This window comes from Natrix helvetica, assembly GCF_964273705.1.
Source record: "Natrix helvetica genome assembly, chromosome: 2".
In the NCBI taxonomy this organism is placed as follows: Eukaryota; Metazoa; Chordata; class Lepidosauria; order Squamata; family Natricidae; genus Natrix; species Natrix helvetica.
The window spans coordinates 173104069-173125769 of NC_138552.1; the positions used below are offsets into that span (position 1 = coordinate 173104069).

Below are 21701 nucleotides of genomic sequence, written 5' to 3' on the forward strand. Positions count from 1 at the left end.
AGCCCAGGAACAGGTAACAAGGTGTGCTTCATATTTTTAGAGTCACAATTCTTATAATACCCAAGTGACCATGCTAGGTAAGATTTTGAGGATTAACAACATTTTATAGCTTCAAGAGACACTATTCTTGTTTCCATTGTAATAAATTCCTGTTTTCAGCAAGTGTCAGTTTTTCATATGAACTCACATGCCCATCAAGTCCATTAACAAAATTCCAGTATGTTTGAGGTATGAAGAAGGTATATACTATAGTTGCTTGGTTGCATGTTCTAAGGTGCTATAAATCATCTCTTAAAACAGCAAGAATGGGAAATGAAGATTTTACACAAATATGGATTATAGAGGATGCATTTAAAAAAATAAAATAAAGGCAGCTATATTTAAAAAAAAACTATTGACAAGAATCCAGCCAACTTATCAGCTGTTTTAAAATATTCTCCATTGTAGCTTTGCTGTTTCCAGAGACACAAAACAGATTAGCATGCAGAATCAGTACTTACTCCTTGTTTCTGTTCTCAGTACAAGGATGGTAAAGAACTTTAACAGCCTTATGAAGCTCAGTAGGCCTTACAGGAGAAGACAGCTCAGGTTCAAGTAATGTAAAAACATTTTTGGAAACTGGGTTTCCTGACGTTTCCACCATCAGCGTGTCACAATTCAGTACCCAGATCTATGGATAAGAGACATTCTTATAAGTCACGTTTTAATGAGCTTAGTCCACATATAGAATTTTACTATGTTCAGGTTGTTTATTAGCAAGCACAAATAGCAATAAATGAAAGTGAAACCATTATTATGCGCCAGAGACAAATTCCTTGTGTATCCAATGACACTAAGTCAATAGAGCATTGAATTCTATTCTATTCTATTCTTTTTCCTTTTCCTTTTCTCCCATAAAAGACCATAGAGGACACTACTTACTATTACTTACTATTACTACCACTATTACTACTGACCCGGTTTCAGACTTCTGATGTTGGCCCGCTATCCCTTGATCACTTGACACATTTTGGGCACTTGGCAACTGGCTTACCTTTACAGCCGGTTGCCACATTCCACAGTCACTTGACTGTGATTTATGATGGATATTATTATTTTTTTGCTGGTTTCTGGCCTTTTTGGACATTCCAGGAAAGAACACCCATTAGAAATACATAGGCTTGCTTAATGACCACTGCAAAAAAGTGGAAAAATCAGGTCTAGCTTACTTCTTAAAATTTTAACGCAATTTTATTGATAATGTAAATCTATACCTTTAGCTTTTATATTGTGTTTGTTTCAGAATTTTGATAGTTGCCTTGAGTAATGGCCAGAGTAGAAAAATGGATTATAACCTAACCACTCATTCAAATCAATTAAACCAATGCCTTATGGCTATCATGCTTTACAATGGAAATTCCAGACTCCATTATGGTTATATGTCAAGGGCTACCTATACCTAGTTTTTAAAGCTCATGTGCTCTCTGGAAAACACCAGTTACTAGCATTTTACTAAAGCTTTCTTTTTATAGAAAAAAAAATCATTTGGTTGTTTTGTTAAAAGGTAAAACAGAAACAAGGGTATTTTAAAGCTTCTATAAAAACTTCTTGCTGTTATTTCAGAACGGTAGAAAATGTGCTCTCAAAATTAAAACAGAACTGCTGGCTTGACCACTGATGATGAGCACCTATTATAAGTTGGCAGTGATCCCCACGCCCCCATGACGGGTGGCTTCCATATTCAACCAGAAGTTTACTATCAATGTTGGAAAGATAAAAAGGAATCTGCTTAGCCAGGAGATAAGATTAAGTTATGTGGTTGGAGAACTCTGAACTTAATCAATGGAACTCTTTTTAGAAAAAGAAAAGGCATTGCTTTATTTGATTTGAATGAACGATTAGGTTACAATCCATTTTACTACTTTGGGTAATACTCAAGGCAACTACAGGTAGTTCTCAATTTATGACTACAATTGAGCCCAAAATGTATATTGATCAGTGAGAGATTTGTTAAGTGAGTTTTACCCCATTTTACAACTTTTCTTACCACATTTCTTAAGTGAATCACTGCAGTTGGTAAATTATAAACAATGTAAGGGAATTGTTAAGAGAATCTGGTTTCCCCATTGACTTTGCGTGTGAGAAGGCTTCAAAAGGTGATCACATGACTCCGGGACACTGCAACTATCAAAAATATAAGTCAGTTGTCAAGAATCTGAATGTAAATTACATGACCATGGGAATGCTGCAATAGTCATAAGTGTGAAAAAATGGTCATAAGTCTCTTTTTTCAGTGCTGTTCTAACGGTCACTAAGAGATCAAAACTTTGAAACAAAAACAGAATATAAAAGCTAAAGGTACAGATTTAAATTATCAATAAAATTGCATTAAAATAATTTAAGATGTAAGCTTAGGATGACATTGCATTCCACAATCTGAGAACAATGCAGGAACAATACCTTGGCTTGCCTAACTGTTAGTGCGAACTTCTTCAAAAGAGTTCCTTTCGCAGATCTTAACAGCTGGGTAGGTCTGTAACAAGATGAGGCAATTTCTAATAGACAACACTAAAACTTGTGACTTACCAAGATATAGACGGTGCCATCCATTCCTTGGATGCTGAACCTAAAGGTGCTTCTAGAAAATGTAAGTTCCATGAAGCATTTGGCTACAACAGTCTGTATAAAGGAAGACCTGTTTTGGAGCCAAAAGAAACAATTATATATTAAATACCAAGAAATACCATAATTTGAAAAACAAGTGAGAATGTCAAAGAAACATTCTAGGCCCAGCAACCCAGTAACCGATTCTAGTAATTAACTTTTTTAAACCAAACTTTTTAGGTCCCACCAGCTGTATTTTAAGTTTATAATCTCCTAGGATGTTGTGGCAATTTTGCACCCACTTAAAACAGGGAAGAAAAGGTTGCCCTCATCAATTTGGGAGAACTACGGCTGTAAATAGGATTCTGAAGGCCACATTCAGCTAGCAGTCTGGCCATTTGTCTTCTAGGACATTCTTGTCTCATCCTCCCACTATTCTTCAGATCTATCAAAACAACACTGATAGGACCTAGGTCCCAACTTAGTGGGGCAGCATCAGGCGCAAGGCTACATTTGACCAAGTCACATTTTAGCGGTTTTTAGTAGTATTTCTATCTTCCTTGGTACTCCACTGGGCAGCAGCAGGTATGAAACAGCAGAAGAAAAAAACAAGGAATTTTATTTTCCTATTGGAAAAGACAGGTCAAAAGAAGTAGAGGCAGGCATAAAACTCAGCTGTGGTCAATACACATGAGTCTTTGGAAATAAAACTGGCTCTTCAAATGGATTTTTTTTTACATTTAAGACAGAGTATAATTAACAAATTACTGTCCAAAGCAATTTTGAATTCTTTAAGCATAGCAATTCATTTGTTCTCCTGCCCTCGTATTTCCATCCTTCTTCCATAGTTGCAAAAACACTTTTTCCCTACATCATAATAAATTGCCACATCTATTTTGAATCAGAATGGGTCCAAGACAAAGTACCTTAGATTAATGAGAGTATGCACCAATCTTATTAATGTTGCCTGCGCTGAGTATACACTGGACCCACAGTATGGAGGAAGCCAAGTGTCCGACACCAACAGAGTTTTCAGAATTATTTTTTATTATTGTACACTTACAAGTATGCAACTACAATTGCATCGCATTCCTGTCAGAAGCATTGAGACACTTCCAGCTTGAAAACATTACCTGGTAACATCACTGTTGTCCAGCGGATGCCCAGTTGGGGGCTCCTTTCATATTCCCAGCAGGAGCTGGAGCAAAGGATGGGCGCTCACCCCACCCCGCAGTAGTACTCATCTCAAACACGGGCTTGCTAACCTCCAACTCAGCACCCTAACCACATAAGCCACCGTGCTCCTGTACAATTGCAGTGACTCTCAGTATACACTTATTCTTGGTCATCATTACATTTTTGATGTCCAGTGTGATGCAGGCATAAAACAAATGCTAGAAAATCCCCCTTTTATATACTGATTGCAGCAGACTAAATTCTGTGATTTTTTCCCTTCAGAATGATGTGTTTTAGTCAAATGTCACCCTACAATTAAAAAGGCAGAAACTTTAATGAATCCGAAAGCTGCATAGGCTAGAAAGTGATGGCTAGATACCAGCTTTTAATTGCCAATTATATGATTCGTGGCAGAAATTAATTAAAGCAACATTAGGTTTGCATAATGTGCCACTGATTAACCCTAACCCTTGCTACAGCAGCAAGTGAATGATTGGGTTGGGGACTTATTAATTCTGTTGTAAGCATGCTGGAAACAATGATTTTACAAGGGCATTGTCAAGATATTAAAAGCATTTTCAAGGGCAGAATAACCAATATGAAAACCTGGGTGGACCAGTCCAGAAGAATAGAAAATACTTCTGGTTTCAATAAAAGGGTGGATTTGGGTTTGTAGATGCAGCAAGAATGAACACTCGTCTACTTACTTTGTTACCAGCTATGAAAATTGCCCAAACCTTGTTTGTGAAGAAGAGTAAGCAACGGAGCACCCATATTTTCAAAGCTATGAAAGAGGCTCAAGGACCTTCCACCCTTTCAAAAGTTACATGAAAGTGTTTTTTTAATTGCCAACATTTTATAAGGATGTTAAACAGTGCCAAAATTTATAAGGATGTTAAACAGTGCCAAAATTTGGGATTCTTACATGAAATCTCATAAGATCTGATGTGGCTGAAAGTATTGGAATCCTTTACTTTTTCCCAAAGAATCCCAATTTGCCATGAAACAAATTGAAACAAGTAAATGGAATCCACCATTTTTTATTCCATAAAGCAGAAAGTTTGCATTCGATGTATGGCATAACATATTCCTATAAAGAATAAAACAAATGAAAATGGCATGGCATAATTATTGGTATCTCTTAGAAGTTAAAAGTCATTATTGGATTTAAGTGAGGAGTGCCTATATTTTTGGCCAACTCTGTAACCCAGGAGAGAGATTGTGATTTTAAAATTGGACATTTGAAATCTAAGAAATTGATTGAAATCTTTGATTTCAATGTTTATATTCCCTAATGTCATACCCTAATTACACAACTAAAAGAGAGAGAAAAGAGCAGGAAAAACAATAAGTATATTTAGTGAACAAACAATTATCATTACTTAAAACTATATACAGGGTTTTGAATTAATTTCCCCAAAGAGGAAATTATCAGAAAGTTGTTTTACACGTAATATTTGACAAGCCATACCATTTTAATATAGAAATATGTGATACTACCTTGGTATTATGCAAAAGCTGTCTTCAGATGGCTGAATAAGCAATTCTGTGAAATAGTATTTTATGACACCTACGAGGGGAAAAATGAAATCGTACAATGACAATACAACTTAAGTCAGTAAGTCATGAAAACATTACAAGGAAACAAGGAACAAGTTTGAAGTCATGGATCACATAGAACTAAGTAGCTAAGAGAAGAGCCACATGGAACTAGGCCTAGAGAGAACACTAAAATGGAGAAAGGGACTCAAATAAATATTAAACCTGCCTCTGCTGCCAACACTGCGACAATTTCTATCCTATCCAAAAAATATCCTTGTGTGCCCACGTCAAACAATGATGTTATTTTCTGCTTCCTCTTCCTTGTATCCTTCCTTCTTTTTCAACCAGACCTACCAGAAATACAATTCCCTGACAAAATAAAATCAACTGGGAAAGTGAATTAAAATTGTTATCTCTGGTAACCCTTAATGGACTTTTGCTAAGTGAGTTTTTTAGGTCTTATTTATTAGCAAGAGATGAGGTTAAAAAAGAGATTGTGTGTTGCATTTTAAGACAAAGTGATAAGTTATCGGTAACTAAAATTATTTATACTTGCTGTGATGAAGAGAGAAGCCACTTTTTTATATATTTATTTTCTTTTTTTACCATATTCTTTTCCATTTATATTTTTTTTATTTGTATTCTTTGTATTCTTAGTTTGTATCATTTTTTTAAAAAAAATCATTGTAATGCTTAATAAGTTGAAATGATGTTTCAAATATGCTGAAAAGCATTCTAGGATCAAGAGGTTCTTCACTTTCCAAAAGGCAATTAGTCAAAATGATGAGTATATTTAATTCAGAGCACGGCACACCATTAAAAACATCTTATATGACCAAAAGGAGCAGGTTATAAATCCCGTGCTCCTTTTCAATTTTCCAAAGGCACCAGGTTGACTACAGTTAGATGCTAGGCAACATGACTCTTTGAGTCTGGCTCTTCTTAAGCATTAAAATTTGGAACATTCTTAAAAATTATCCATAAGCACAGATGGGGGGGGGGATCTCTCTTCGCCTAGGTCTGATCTTGTCCCTCTTCTGACATGGAGCTGTGCAATAAATAAAAACTTAACCCTGTTAAACTTCTCAATGTCAGTCATTTATTAAAAACCTGAGAAGAGGATGAATTGGAAAAAAGATGTGGCAATTTTGTAAATATTTACATTCTGCTATGCTTTCACATTTCAGGGATGCTTGTATTATTCAAATGCATTATTAATGCGTACAAAATTGAAACTGTTCCCAAAAGTTTTTAAAATTAGGCTTTAACAGTCCAAGCAATGTGGAAGAGTAGCTTTTCCTCAAGCCAAACCATCCAGAGACATGTGCATTTCAGCCCCCCCTTCCCTCCAATTCCAAAGACAGATGGCATTTGAAGAAATCTCTGGGAGTTGAAGGCCATACTTTAAAAAGTCACTAAGATTGGGGTAAAAGCAGCAGAAACACTTTTGGGAGAGAGTCTTTGCTCATCGGTTCCTAATGTATCAAGTGCTTTTTTATTTTTTCTACAGAGACCACTGGTGAGTTGAAGAGTGTGTGTGTGTGTGTGTGTGTGTGTGTGTGTGTGTGTGTGTGTGATTTCTAATGTCTCCCAAATACTATTCAATGTCTTTCTCTTCCCCTTCCTCAGCACTAGCTTTGTCAAGAATGCCAAAGTACCTATAAAATTGCTCTCACTGAGAAAATAACCCAATATTTTCTATTTCAAAAAAACTTTATGAAATGGAAACTTTTTGAATGATTGTTCTCCGATCCCCTGAGAGGGCTGAACCAAAATGGCGCTTCTTCCCCTGTTTTTGCTGCCGTTACAAATGAACTGTTGTCTTTGAAAAATCTTCTGGGTTGGAACTATAAAACCCTGGTGAACCCTAGAGGAATCTCTTTATACAATCTTCCTTGGATTGGGGAAAACTGACTACAATTAGAGGGGAGCTGTATTGAAGACTGATATCCCACACTGGACCTTGCCTGCCTGTAGACCTCGCCTGACAGCGGGCTCCTATAGACTCCATCTTTTCTGTCTAGACATAAACTTTCTCTGAACTTCACAATGCCTGCGAAAAAGGCCCCCATTCCTAAACCAGCCTCGGCTCCATCTTCTTCTGTTTCAAGTCTTGTTCCACAACAAACACAACTATCTTCCTTTTTACAACCAAAAGCCTCCGAGGGGGAACAGCAGTCTCAAGAAATGTTTCAACAAATGTTCCAGACACTCTTAAAGGGACAGGACGAAATAAAAAAACAGCTGGCGGACTTAAGGGAAGAACTCAGAGAGAATAAACAATAGACTTTACAAAATAGCCAGAAAATAGACTCTCTGGAGGAGGGTGCTGTGGGGGGTGGGAGAAGAGATGAAGGCTTTACAAAAAAAAAATGCTGGGATTGAGAATTATATGGAAAAAATGGAATTTGAAAGGATGTCTCTTTTTCTTAGATTTCAAAACATATCTGAAATGGAGGGTGAAGACTTAAGGGAGATTATGATAACAATGCTAGCAGATTATATTAAAAGAGATAAACAACAGCTAGGGTGGGATATGGATTTGATATATAGAATTAACTCAGCATATGCTAGAACACACAATGTTCCAAGGGAAGTTCATGTTAAATTTTTTAGAAAGACTACAAGAGATGAGATTCTAGGAGTTCAAAGGGGGGAACCTTTAAGATATAAGGACAAAGAAATAACCATTCTGAAACAGATACCAAAAAGAATAAGAGATAAGAGGAAGAAATTCTTCTTTCTAACTAAAAAAGTATATGAAAAAAATATCTGGTTCAGGTGGTTAATTCCAGAAGGCTTGTTGATTTTCTGGGAGGGGGGTAGAGTGAGAATTAATACAGTAGTGGAGGCAGAAGCCTTCATGGAAAAACACAAGAACCTCCTAGACGAAACAAGAGACAGTGCACAAGACATGAAGGGGAGAGGAGCCATGGCTCAGCCAACAGACATGGGAGAAGAGACAGCAATGAGACTTAGGTCACAGAAATGATTTAAAAACACATTGCAATTGTTAATACAATGAAATGGTTAGAAGTGATATAAAGTATGGTTGAAGATGTTAAAGAATTTGAAGTAAACCTAAACTGCTAATATGTATGTAATAATGATATTTTGATATATATAAAATAAGAGAGACATGTAAGACCCCAGGGAAGTACCACCTTCCGTATGATGTAGCTGTCAAAAATTTTCTCCACATTTATGTACCCTTTTCCCCAAAATACTTGAAAAAACCAATAAAACTTTCTTTAAAAAAAACTTTATGAAGAGTAACTAAATTTTGCTTTGTAAACTGAAATCATGCAGAAAGGATCTTAAAAGTTGTTCTGCAATATCCCTTTTCTTCACTCAACTCTTTCCATTACCAGCCCCCAGCAACTGCCTTTGCTTTTCTTGTTCCCTTCTGCTACATATTAAAACACAAAACTATCCTTTTGCTCATTCCCAAAAAATGAATTCTTCTTTGACTCAAGTTCAATATCTGTTGACAGTGGTGAGATTCAAATTTTTTTGCTACCAGTTCTATGGACGTGGCTTGCTGGGTGTGGTGTGGCTTGGTGGCCGTGGCAGGGAAAAGATACCGTAAAATCTCCATTCCCACCCCACTTCAGGGTAAGGTTACTGCAAAATCCCCATTTCCTCCCAATCAGCTGGGACTCGGGAGGCAGGGAATAGATGGGGGCGGGGCCAGTCAGAGGTGGTATTTACCGGTTCTCTGAACTACTCAAAATTTCTGCTACCAGTTCTCCAGAACTGGTCAGAACCTGCTGAATACCACCTTTGGCTGGTGACTTCATAGACACCCAAAACCTTTTTTTTTTTTGGGGGGGGGGGGGCAGTGGTTTTGCTCTGCAAGCTTATTTCAATTTAATTTCTGAACGTTTCATTACCAGACTAGGTAACATCAGCAGCAAATTTTTCTTGTCCTATTCTCCCCTTAGCTTATAAACGGCTTGTGTGCCAGTGTGGTCAGTTAGTTGTGTGTCCTTTGCTTGGAAAATATACAGAAGGGGTTTGCTGTTTCCTTCTTCTGAGATGTATTTTTCTTCTCCAGTCTATTAACAGAGAGGACCAGTTTAGTCTAGTTGTTAAGGCACCAGATTAAAAAGACCATGAGTTCAAGTTCTGCCTTAGCCATGAAAGTCAGCTGGGTGACCTTGGACCAGTCAACCCAGCACACAGGGTTGTTGCTGTGGAGAAAACATGAGGAGGAAGGTGTGCTGGGTTTATTTACCATCTCAAGTCATTTGTAAAAATATTAAAAGCAAGATATAAATGTATGTATGTATGAATGTATGTATATCCTGGCGGTTCTTGGTAGCCTCCCATCTGAGAGCTAATCTCCAGTTAGCTTTTCAAGACCAGCCAAAGTTCCACATCTACTGTACCCTAGCTAGATATTTTTTTGTTAAAATAAGAAAAAAGAAAACCAAAGAAAATAAGGTGGCCCTTCCTCAAAAAGAGGATTGGTTTCATTAGAAACGTAGGGGAAATGGTGCTACTCTGCTCAGGATTAATAGGAAAATGGCAGCAACATATTTTCATAGAAAGAAGCTTGTGGTGGCGAGACAGTCTAACCGGAAATAGCAACTCTTCATATAATTATTTGAGATGGGCAACTTTACTCCCTCTGAAGTAGGGGTATACCTGACTTTGCAGGTACATTTATAGCATTCTCCCTAATTATTTTTTTTTTTGGGGGGGGAGGCTCCTAAATAAAGACAAATTTTATGGCTGCTTAATGAAAATATATTTTAGAATAAAAGAAACAAACAACCCCGGCCCTTTCAAACCTATCTAAAAACCAGCAATTTTAACGGGTCATTTTAAAACTTCTCTAACAGTAGGTGACTAAAACAGCTTTCAAAGATTTTGTCTGAGAATTCAGTACCTGAGGGCATAGCTTCTCCCAACGACGTCTTGCAGCGCTTGCAAATTATTTTACTATTTGCCTGTGAATTCTGCAAAGCAAAGAAAAAGATTTAAATGTCTTCTTACTTGGTAGATACATGAGGAGAAAATCTGTTTAAAATTTCTACAAATAATTCAATCTATTGGCCAATTTCCTCCTGTTATATTCCAGACAAATGAGCCCATGTTTCTTTCAAACTCCCAGCATGAACATATTAAGGAAGACTATTATAATTCCGTAACAATGACCAATCAGCCCTTAAAAATGACTCAACTGGTCCCCGCCATTACTGTCTACAATAAAGAGCCCACTAGTGCGTAGTCATTAAACTGTGAAGCGGATGATTTATTTGCAGAGAACATTTTATTAAAATTGAGGCACAGGTGTGTATATTCAGTCACCAAGAAGACTGAAGACTTCACCATGAATTCTAGATTCGTGCACGATAGAAAAGCACTAGCAATTTCAGCATCACATTACCAAAAGCTATTTGAGAAGAGGTATAATCATCAAATCCACATTTAAGAATGTAACACGCTCTAGTAATTCTTGAGCAGATCTGTAAGTCATGTTGATTGAAATAATTATTTCCATTGCGCAACATCCTGGGTGAGAAAGGGAGGAGGAAAGTGCAATGGCAGGCCACGTAACTTCCTTTGCAGAAGACCCCGGACATCTCCAAATGGCCAGGTAAATGTGGCAACCCTTTTAAGAGAGGGCATGGATTGCTGTTGCCAGTCTAAATCGACTGAGCCAGTTGGACCAATGATTTTGTTCATAACACATTTACCTTTAACTGATAAGAGGAAGGAAAGAAAGTCAAAGAGAAGAACTGTCCACATATTATTAGCTATACTCAACAACCTGAAAACAGAACTTTGGACTTGGATACAAGGCATAAATGCAAAGACATCTCCCACCTTAAGGCATCCTGCTATTTTAACATCACAAAAAAGCCCCATCACTGGCTTTCTGCAAACTCATTACCACTATACAACATTTAAACCCCACTATATTTTTTTTCTGTCCTTTGTTTTGGTAAGGATATGAGCTCTCAGATGAAAAGTGACTGAAAGATGCACTGCTTGTATGCAATAAAGAAACAAATGCATAGTTTAGTCCAAAGTTATCAAGTGAACATCAGGACTAAACAGAGAGGTAAATCTAGAGTGCTGCCCTTCAGACCTGTCAGATCAGAATTTCCATAATCCCCACCAGCTTGCCTATAGTCCAACACACTTAGAAGACAACTAGTTTCAATGTGTAGAGTAAAAAAAGGTTATACAGCTAAAATTCCTCAGACGGACCAAACATGGACTTGACAATATGCATTTTTCCAAATTTTACAAGCAGTCCAAAGCCAAAAATCTATATAATTCTGAATCTGTGCAACATAAATTGAACATAAATTCCCAGCAGCAAACCTAAAATTCTGTGTTAAAATGAACCCTAATTTTATGGCATAAAGAAGAATTATCTAGTTCATATATCTGGCACTCATTATCTATGCCCTCATTTTTTGGTTTCTTGATATATCCACCATTTAAATTATGTGCTAGAATTTAATGTCTGTAATACATACAGCTTTGCATATCTAGTTTCTGCAAATTTTTTGGATTACTACAGATACTTATAATGTGGATGTTTTTTTCACAGTCTCATTATCTGTGATTTCATTATCTCAGGTTGCTCAGCAGGAAGAGAATTGCTAAAAATAATAAGGGGAATCTATATACAGTACGCAAGAGGACTAACCTTGATTATACTTTTGCTGAAAATTATGCTAGGTAATTTAATATTATAAAAGAAACCATCTGGATTGGAGCTAAGCCTGCCTTATTTTCAACTCTATCCAAGCATATGGTTTTAAAAAGAATATTTACCCTATTTATTTATTTAATGTGTGTCTTTATGAGATTTAGAGATTGCTCTGTTCTAAAATGACTCTTAGTCACGTTAAATATAAATGATGCTAAAAAAATAAAAGAATTAAAGGAAAATACTAAAAAGAAAACCACAAGCACGAGACACCCATACTCTCTCTAATAAAAAACATCACCAACAAACTCAACTAATATTCTTCCCTAAGGCCCAGGAGAATAGCAGGTTTTTAAAGATATCTGGAGCATCGTGAGGATGGGAGTTATATAGATCTCTGGAAGAATATTGGGAAACTTTAACTCCAACTCTACAACAGTCCAATTGTGAGGCCACTAGAATATAAGTGACTGTTTGGAGGGCCTCCTGATCCAGAAACTAGAAATGTAATCTGTGATTATCTCCAAGCAGAGCTGACAAAAAATTTTCAAACTCTGAAGGACCAGGTCAATTCAATTAGTGCCTCCAAAATTTCCCCAATTCTTTACCATTGGCTGTAATGTTTGAGGCACCAAGTTCCTTCCTTCTACTGCCATACCTAATTCAGAGCTATATGAACAATGCAAACTCCCCTTCTGGGGCTTCACCTGTTCTTTTTATCTTATTGCACAATATGCAGAAGCTGCTGAACCTGGAAGGTTTTTCTTGTTGCTTTTAATAAAGCCACTGTGGCTAATTGTTTTTGGCTTAGTTGCTTTTGTTTCGTTCTAATTGTCCATTAACTAATTCGCAATGAATATAAGTAGCTTATGTTCATTTAGAGTACGCTCTAAATTTTTAGTCTAAAACATTTTCCTACAAAATCAACATTCAGAGATTAGTTGCATTTCACACTCAGTTCTGATGTTTCCACTCTATGGTCTAATATATTTTCTTCTGATTAGAACTTCATGTAATGATGATTAAAAAAAAGGTCACACACTAAGAATTTCATGGTTTTGCTGACCTGAACAGAAATAACAGTATCTTTTTGCCACACAAATTAAATCAATGTATCTTGTGTGACAACTTTCAGCTGTTGGCTAGCTGCACACTATTCCCCCCCCCCCCACTTCTATCTGAAAATGTCCTTGATATTGTCTGGAAGGAAATATTTTCCTCTAGAGATAAGCAGTTAGAACAGCTTGTGACCTTGGAGCATCTAAAATTATGTTGTGTGATGATTTGGAGAAGAGTTGTCTGAAGCACAAGAAACAGGATGGTGTCAGTGGCGCATAGGTTGGCACACAAGCGAGAGCACCGCTTCAGGGTTCATTATTCAATGACTTATCACCTACTGAGACTTAACAAAGTGGGTGAAATGCTCCATTAAGGAGTCCTCTTTCAAGTGATGTGGGGGGGCTGGCCAAGTGTCCTTTCTCTCTGTGACGATTGTTTCACAGATCAAATTATTGCCTGATGTTACAATTGCCAAGCGATGAAAATACACCTCAGCATTCTCCAAGATTTATGAGAAACAATAGCCTTCAAAGGCAAGGCGCACATAATAATGTGTGTATGGGGAAGAAGCAAGGGAAAGAGATTGTATTACAGGCCTTGAGCTCTTTCAGTTATAAATAGAATGGTTTGGATCCTGCTCATGATTTTATCGAAAGTTATTGATTTTTATTGTTCTTGGGGTTTTTTCCCCAGATAACTGGAAACTCTCTGCTATTGTTTACAACCAGCCAAATTAAAAATATGATAGTATATAGCACTGACTAAAAGAGACTTTAAATCAGGGGTGTCCAAACTTGGGAACTTTAAGACTTGTGGACTTCAACTCCCAGAATTCCCCAGCCAGCCTGGCTGGGGAATTCTGGGAGTTGAAGTCCACAAGTCTTAAAGTTCCCAAGTTTGGACACCCCTGATTTAAATCATATATAAATAGGATCTAATCAGGGTTGGTCACCGGGACCAGAGGTTCGGTCTTCCAAGTTTTGGACTCGTGCTGGAGCTCATCCTCAGGGAATTTTCCCTAGCAGAGTGTATACTAGAGAGAAGTTAGAGAGAAGTTCTCTAAGGATGGTCTCCAGCACGAGTCTGAAAGCTTGGAAGACTAATCTCTGGTCCTGGTGATCAACCCAGATTGGGTCCTTGCAACATTATCCTCGGACATATTCGCCTTCATTCATATTAAATTCATTATATAATGAAACCTCTAATTTTCTTTGAATAAGAGATGACAAACAAATGCAATGCTTGTGTAGTTTTGGTGGCACAATTTTCTTTTAAATTAATAGTAAATGAATAGCATGCACTTTCTTTGTTCTAGTTGACATTTAAACCAGTAAGAGCTTATTAAAAATGAATAAGGCTCCCTATAAATCAAGCAATGCAATTATATGTGAGCCACTGGCTTTCTCACCTGCTCCAATAGACTTGAGTGGCAATAGGAATATTACAACAATTTCCCATCAATAAGAGATTGAATGTACAGTGATACATTCTTCCGCATCCTATCTAAATAATGTTAAACAAGTAACTCGGGGTTGCCACAAAGAAGAGGGAGACTAACTATTCTCCAAGGCACCTGAGGCTAAAACAAGAAGCAATAGGTGGAAACTAATCAAGGAGAGAAGCAACTTAGAACTGAGGAGAAATTTCCTGACAGTTAGAACAATTAATCAGTGGAACAGCTTGCCTCCAGAAGTTGTGAATGCCCAACACTGGAAGTCTTTAAGAAGATGTTGGATAGCCATTTGTCTGAAACGGTATAGGGTTTCCTGCCTAGGCAGGGGGTTGGACTAGAAGGCCTCCAAGTTCCCTTCCAACTCTACTATTGTATTGTATTGTATTATTATAACTCCTGACTCTTCTAAGCAGATAGTGATCAGAAACTATAGTCCAATCTTTAGAAGTTCAGCATTATTTGCACATGCCTCAAGGAACATTTTATTTGTCTAACCCGGTGGTAGTCAACCTGGTCCCTACCGCCCACGAGTGGGCGTTCCAGCTTTCATGGTGGGTGGTACGGGTTTTGTCCGATACTGAAGCACTTCCCTTTTTAAAATTTAATTGACTTCCCTACTTTATAAATCACCATTACTGTGAAACCGGTGGGCGGTTAGAAATTTTTACTACTAACAGAGATACAAAAGTGGGTGGTAGGTTTAAAAAGGTTGACTACCCCTGGTCTAACCCAAGGTATTTAACGTCTTCTAAGTCCACAAAGGTGTAGCTCAATTTCAGGGGAAGATTTCCAGGAGGGCAGAAAGCTGTGCTGTGTGAAAAAATGACTGATCTTCAAAAGCATCAAAAGCTCCGGAGATAAAAGCTACTTAAGCCAGCTAGGTAAAGTGGAAGAACCGTATTCAGATCACTCAGACTCCAAATGCGGAGAACCATTTTAAATGCAGTGATGGACTGTACAAATGGCTACGAGAAATTTGGACTGAATAACCAGGTTTCCAAAGTCCTTAATCAGACACACCTGGGCCTCACATAGTAACTGACTGCTGATCCTGCTTTCAAAATCTTTTAGCATTGGAGGGATGTAATTTCTATCCTTGTCAGAAGAGATGCCAAGAATGGCTAATAAATTCTGCTAAATGCTCCCCAAAAGAGATCATCGTTGGATTTTTCCAGAACCAGAGAGGTGAAAAATAATTCATAAATCTCAGAAGGATATCTTTGCTTTTATAATGTTCTGGTTAATTTGCTTGCAGTTTGCAAAGCTCTTTATAGAAGCCATTCTTTTCATGTTGTGACAGTTTATAGTTATTTTAATTTGTTTTTTAAACCAAAGATCATGTAGTAACAAAAGCACATGTCATTTAATCTTATACTGGCTGGGTCTGCATACTGCACCACATTATAAAATAATTTGTTAGGGTTTGGCTTACCACAAGAAACAAACTTAAGTATTATGGTTTGCAAAACATAGTTTATGGCTTAGCCTTAGCCTGTTATATATTTCAGCCAAATGAGGCTTTCCTAGCTTAAGCACTATTGGTGAGCTCCAACAACCATACCAACAAATCTCCTGGCTACTGTGATCTCCACGATCTTTGGCACCACCCCTAAACAATTATACAAGAGTTCAAATCCAGGAATTGGGACTTTGTGACTCTTGCTGTCGGACTACAAGTCCCATGATGATCAGAATGCAGTGAACTCACAGTTTCTAGTATCTGGCTTAATGAAAATAGCAGATAATGAATTGTGCAACTCAAAGGAATGTAGTCTTTTGTCTTATTTTTTTGTATATATTTACCAAGAGAGACTCACTACTTGTAGTCCACTCATCCTCTGAATGAAGCCTTCCAGATTCTGTTCCTGATAACTCAGTTCTTGAATTAATCAGGAGGTAATTGTGCCCAAGAAAACAGTCATCAATTTGGGGATGAAGCAGGCTATCGTTGAAAGGGTTAGGATGGCAACACCATTCGTCAACCAAATCACTCCAGTTCTCAAAAGGAAGTGAAAGAACCCGGAGAAATGTCCTGAGCAAGAAGAGAATGGGTTGATTACAATAACAGAGACAACAAAAATCCAGGCTGAACAGACTACAGAACAATCGTATTAATAAAGAAAAGGAACCAGATTTTCTACTGTTCCTGATGCTGAAAACTGTACACAAAAATAGACAAATTGTAACTTTGCAGGGGAAAATCTAAATTTGTGTATCTTAGCATGGTACCTGCACCAGATGGGAAAAATTGATCCAGGGAAGGGATGGCTAACCTTTTTCTAAAGGTGTGCCAAAATTATGCGAGTGCCTGCTATCGTGCACGCACGTCTGCCCACCCACATGCGCATGCACCCCCACCCCCAAGGGGGGAGAGTTTTCACCCTCCCCAGGCTCCGGAGGCTTTCCTGAAGCCTGGGGAGGGTGAAAAAGGCCTCTCCTGGACCTCCAGAAGGCTGAAAATCAGCTGGCTGGCGCACACATGTGCCATGGAGCTGAGGGCTGCCATGCCGGCAAATATGGCTCCGCGTGTCATCTGTGGCACACATGCCATAGGTTCGCCATCACATGTCTAGGGCTATTAATGGAATTGAATGGTTTGATTCAGTGACAGAACAGAAAGCAGCTTCCAACTGAATGTACTTCCCAAAAAACAGTCTACCCTTAAACATCAGATGGACTGGATGAGGGGAGCAGACATAGTTCAAAGTCTCCTGGTTTGTAGAAATTTAAAATAGATTCTTAAATTAGATGCCAACTAAAATATTCATGCATTCATTCTCCGTACTGAATGAATACAGATGTGACTAAGGCTAGTTGAGGCAAGGGGGAATCTGGATTTCACTTATAATCCTGTTGACTGGATCCATTTTCCTGTATTAGTCAGACATTAAGCAGGGCTTGTAATGGTAGATTTAGTGTTTTCTTCACTCATAATTGTTTCATTTGGGGTTGTGTTAAAGCAATACACATTGATAGCAAAGAATGCTAGGTTTTCTTCCCTACTCCCAGGCTCAAAAGCTGTCACACTGAATGTAATGCAAAAAAAAAAGGTAAGTTTAAATAAATAACCCTTGCAATTTATTTTTCAGTGTTCCTATAAAGCAAATGTGCGATGATATTTGGGATTAATGAAGAAGGGTCTAGGCCAAAAGAGTGAGCTGAGGAAAATTAATTTAAAGGGCATGCTACCCAGTTCCAATCTTGTGAATGGCAAGGGCAGTACCATGAAAAGTATTATGCCTATATCTCATGCAGAAAAACAATCTGTGAAAAGCATAAACATGGCTCAATAGTCAGATGACAAAACCTCTCCAGTCCTCAACAATGGTGATTTTGTAACCTCTGCAGTAGAAAAACAGGCAGTCTCTGATTAACTAGTATAATGTAGCAAGGTCTCTGCAGCTTCAGTTAGTGGGAGGGGGGGGAGGTTCCTGGCCTGCATTGTGGACACAAAAAATAAAAGGGGAAAAGTCCCCTTTTGGGATTAAAAGTAAAATCTCCTATAGAGTTCAAGTGAACCAGACAAGCATACTCATGGAATATCTTAGCATGTTTGGTATACTCCAATCAAGTTTTTTTAAATTAATTATGAACAACATTTACATTTTGAACATCAGTACCACTGTTTCCAGCCACTGATTTTAAAACTTTATCTAGTTTAAAAATGATCTGTGTTTTTCCTATTGCTGGAAATCTTCATCTCCTGCTTTTCAATTGAAAAGGTCTCAAGACAGAACATTGCAAGACATCTAACATATTGATGGTGTTAATAAAAGTAAAAAGAACAGGGGTTAACAAAAATGCTATTCATAGTGTACAAGAACTGTTGCATACGGGCCAGAGATTTTTCACCTTTCAAAAGGACACCAAATTCCTTATCTTTCTCACCTGAGCTTTACTTCCAGATTATCTGAGTACAAATTTCACCAGCTGTTACATTTCTTATAGTACGAATGATTTGCAAATACATTCATCAATAGGAAAAATCTCACAGAGTACAGTACTTACCTATTATTAATTACACTTTCCCCGCAACATTGACAGAAAAAAGTACAACTCTTTTTGGATTTTAGGCCGTTACCAACAGCTGGCGTCAATTCTGAAAGATATTGAAGAATTTAACTAACAACAGTAAAACTACAGTCACACCAAGAATTTAGTGTAGCACTGGATTTTTATACCATATTTTTCATTCACCCTATCATCTCAGTAATGAGGAAACCTTCCTGAAATGGAGTCTTGTATTATCATATAATATTCCACACAGTGGATGTCAACCCAACAGCTTGAAGATCACCTAGCAAGTTCATAGCTGAAATAAGATTTGAACCAAAAAGGTTCTGGAGCAATTTCCCCAGCCTTGGTGATGACTGGATTGCTGACCTTCTCATCTTAAAAATAACTGAGCCAACTGGAGAAATTCTGCAGATGAAGTCCACATGTTTAGAAAACCACATGTTAGGAAAGGCTGCTTTAGAGGATAAACCTTTGACTGACATAATGACTGCTAATCTAGGATCTTGCTAATCCTCAAGGATCAAAAGGGCAAATATCAGGTTTCATGCCCACTGTAGCAAGGAATCTTGACTCTCACAACTCTGAGGAATTTTTTTTATAACAGAAGTTTATAGACATGACACAAGTACATTAATCGGTTTAGTGTAGACAAAAAAAAAGAAATCATCTGTCTTCTGCAGTAAAGACCAAGCATATGCAGGTTTCAATATAAGGCCTTCTGAAATCAATGGAGAGTTGGCCATTTTCTTCACAACTTTGATATTGGGAGCCTTAATGTTGACATTATGATTCTGCCTGAGCAGGGAAATGGCTGTTCCTCACCAGCTTTTACTTCATGACTTTGAACATCAACTCCTAGGTTCAATTTACAGTATTTTCATTATATGTGGCGGGTCTTTGTAATTATGCCTTAAATGAAGTTGGAATTGGATGTTTTTAAAGAGTTAAATCATTATAAAAATTTATTAACATTATTAGTTTAAAAAATAAAGGCTTCATTAAAAGGAACATTATGAAAATATATTGTTAATACATGATTAAATAATTTGTCGCTCCCGAAAGGTGCTTTACAAGTCTTTAAAGAAATAATCTGCTATTTCAAATATCTGCAAAAATAAGCAGAAATCCAGTCAAGCAATGCTACATCCAAACTGTGAATAACGTGACACCGGAAAGTCTCCTCTTTACAGGTGACATTTCCTGTGAATTATAGCAATAGCACAGACTTATACTGCTTCACAGTGCTTTACGACCCTAAGTGGTTTACAGAGTCAGCATATTGCCCCCAACAATCTGAGTCCTCATTTTATCCACCTCGGAAGGCTGGAAGGCTGAGTCAACCTTGAGCCAGTGAGATTTGAACTGCTAAACTGCTGGCAGTTAGAACAATTATTCTGCATTTTAACCACTGCACCACTATAGCTCTTTATGGGAAGATTATATATATCTACTGATAAATAACCTGCATAGAATCAAGACGCTTATCTCTTAGTAAGTGTAGGTAGAGCTAAGATTTCTAAAGAGGAAAATAAAACGCAGAACATGGTAGCATTAGCAGTGGAATAAAAATATCATATTCTGATACAAGTGAACAGAATAATTTCTTAAATCTCAACATTTCAGTCAGGAAAGCTGTTTTAATAATCTGTTAATATTTTGCATATTAAAATATGTCAATATGTCTTCTTAGGAAGCATGACAATTAATATTTATTTTCATGAGGTACAGAACAAGGAATAAATCCAATAAAATTCAAGTCAGACCGATGAAACTTTGGAACTAATAAGAAAAAAAGAAGTAGCCTATAATGTCGCTACTAAATGTAATGTTTTCTCTAGTCCAATGTTTTATAGGTAAATGCAGCTTTCCTTGAATACTCTTAATCCATCCTAATTTTGATAGCTTTATTTTACAAGTAAACTTTCAAGCGGAGATCAGCAGAAAAGAAATAAAGGAAAAAAGGAAATTTCTCTTACTTGTACTGAAATCTGCTTGAACAAGCAGCCTCATATGTAAGCCTTCCCCTGGCTGATATTGCAGTCCTCGACAGGAAGAAGGCACAATACTGACCTCTGGCGGAAGGCCGAAAGCTCTACAAGCGTTATCACTTTTTAGCTCTATTAAAGAAGGCATCAGAGTAATATCCACAGGCCAGCTTTCTGGATTTAATTCACTACAGGGATTTAAGACAGAGCAATAATATCCCATTAGCAAATAGTTGCAATAGAAGTCCACATGGCTGGAGAAGTCATGTAACTCACCTCATAAATGGATGCAATCCAAACAAATAAAACATGGAATAATTAAATCAATTCAATCCAACATTTTGCATGAATGGAAAGCAAGCTGACAATGAAGTCTCCTGTATCTTTGATTAGTACTGAGAGATGTACAAAAGATAGTGAAAGATGTCATCCCAGGTGGCACTAGGATGGGGAACTGCCAAAATAAGGAGCAGCCCGTGATTGTCTGTGGAGATTCTCAATCATCCAGTCACCATTGTTGGTTCAAAGGTGCCTTTTTGTATTCAAAAGGCAACTGGACTGATTTTTCCTCGAGGAAGAACAAGAAGTTTTGTTTCTCATCTTTGCAGTCATCTGGTCCTTAGCACTTACTCTGAAACCTTTTGAGGCCATTTGAGGATTTATCTATGCCCTCAGGGTCACCTGAATTGAGTGCAATTGGTTGTGGAATCTTCTTGAAATTGCTGAAAGGACTGTATTGTAGACAGGATAGGACAAGTGGTGTCCTATTCCTCCCCCTCTGTTGAGAGAGGGCTGCTCGGTTCTAACATACCTGTAGATGGATTCCTTTACCCCTCCTTCAAACCGTCCTCATTTTACCAACCTTGGAAGCAGAGGTGGTATTCTGCCGGTTTGGACCGGTTTGCCTGAATCGGAAATCGCGGGTGGCCCTGCCCGGCTCGATGCCATCCCATTTAGGAACCTTTTTTTTTTAGTCTGTGCGCATGCGCGAACAGGCATGCGTACTCACATTTACGAACTTGTAGGGAAGGTAAGTGAATACCACCCCTGCTCGGAAGGATGGAAGGCTGAGTCAACCTTGAGCCTGGTGAGATTTGAACTGTCAAATTACAGTCAGCCGGCAGTCAGCAGAACTAGCCTGCACTGCTGCATTGCAATCACTGCTCTATTAGCAGCTTTTAATCCAACATACTAATTTCAATTATGGTAAGAT

General features: G+C 37.7%; 1 protein-coding gene across 3 annotated transcripts in view; it reads right to left on the reverse strand.

The window, feature by feature from the left end:
* UBE3D (ubiquitin protein ligase E3D) overlaps window positions 1–21701 on the reverse strand; it is a 67729-nt gene that overhangs the window by 39197 nt on the left and 6831 nt on the right. For all 3 annotated transcript variants that reach the window (XR_014174369.1, XR_014174370.1, XM_081941379.1), the window contains 7 exons: window positions 20480–20676; window positions 18495–18585; window positions 16290–16518; window positions 10196–10265; window positions 5260–5329; window positions 2566–2674; window positions 501–670 (listed from right to left, as the gene is read on the reverse strand). Coding sequence is in view for 1 of the 3 variants with exons in the window: in XM_081941379.1 (XP_081797505.1) it covers window positions 501–670; window positions 2566–2674; window positions 5260–5329; window positions 10196–10265; window positions 16290–16518; window positions 18495–18585; window positions 20480–20676 (936 nt within the window). In the remaining 2 variants the exon portion in view is untranslated. The remainder of the gene's footprint in view (window positions 1–500; window positions 671–2565; window positions 2675–5259; window positions 5330–10195; window positions 10266–16289; window positions 16519–18494; window positions 18586–20479; window positions 20677–21701) is intronic.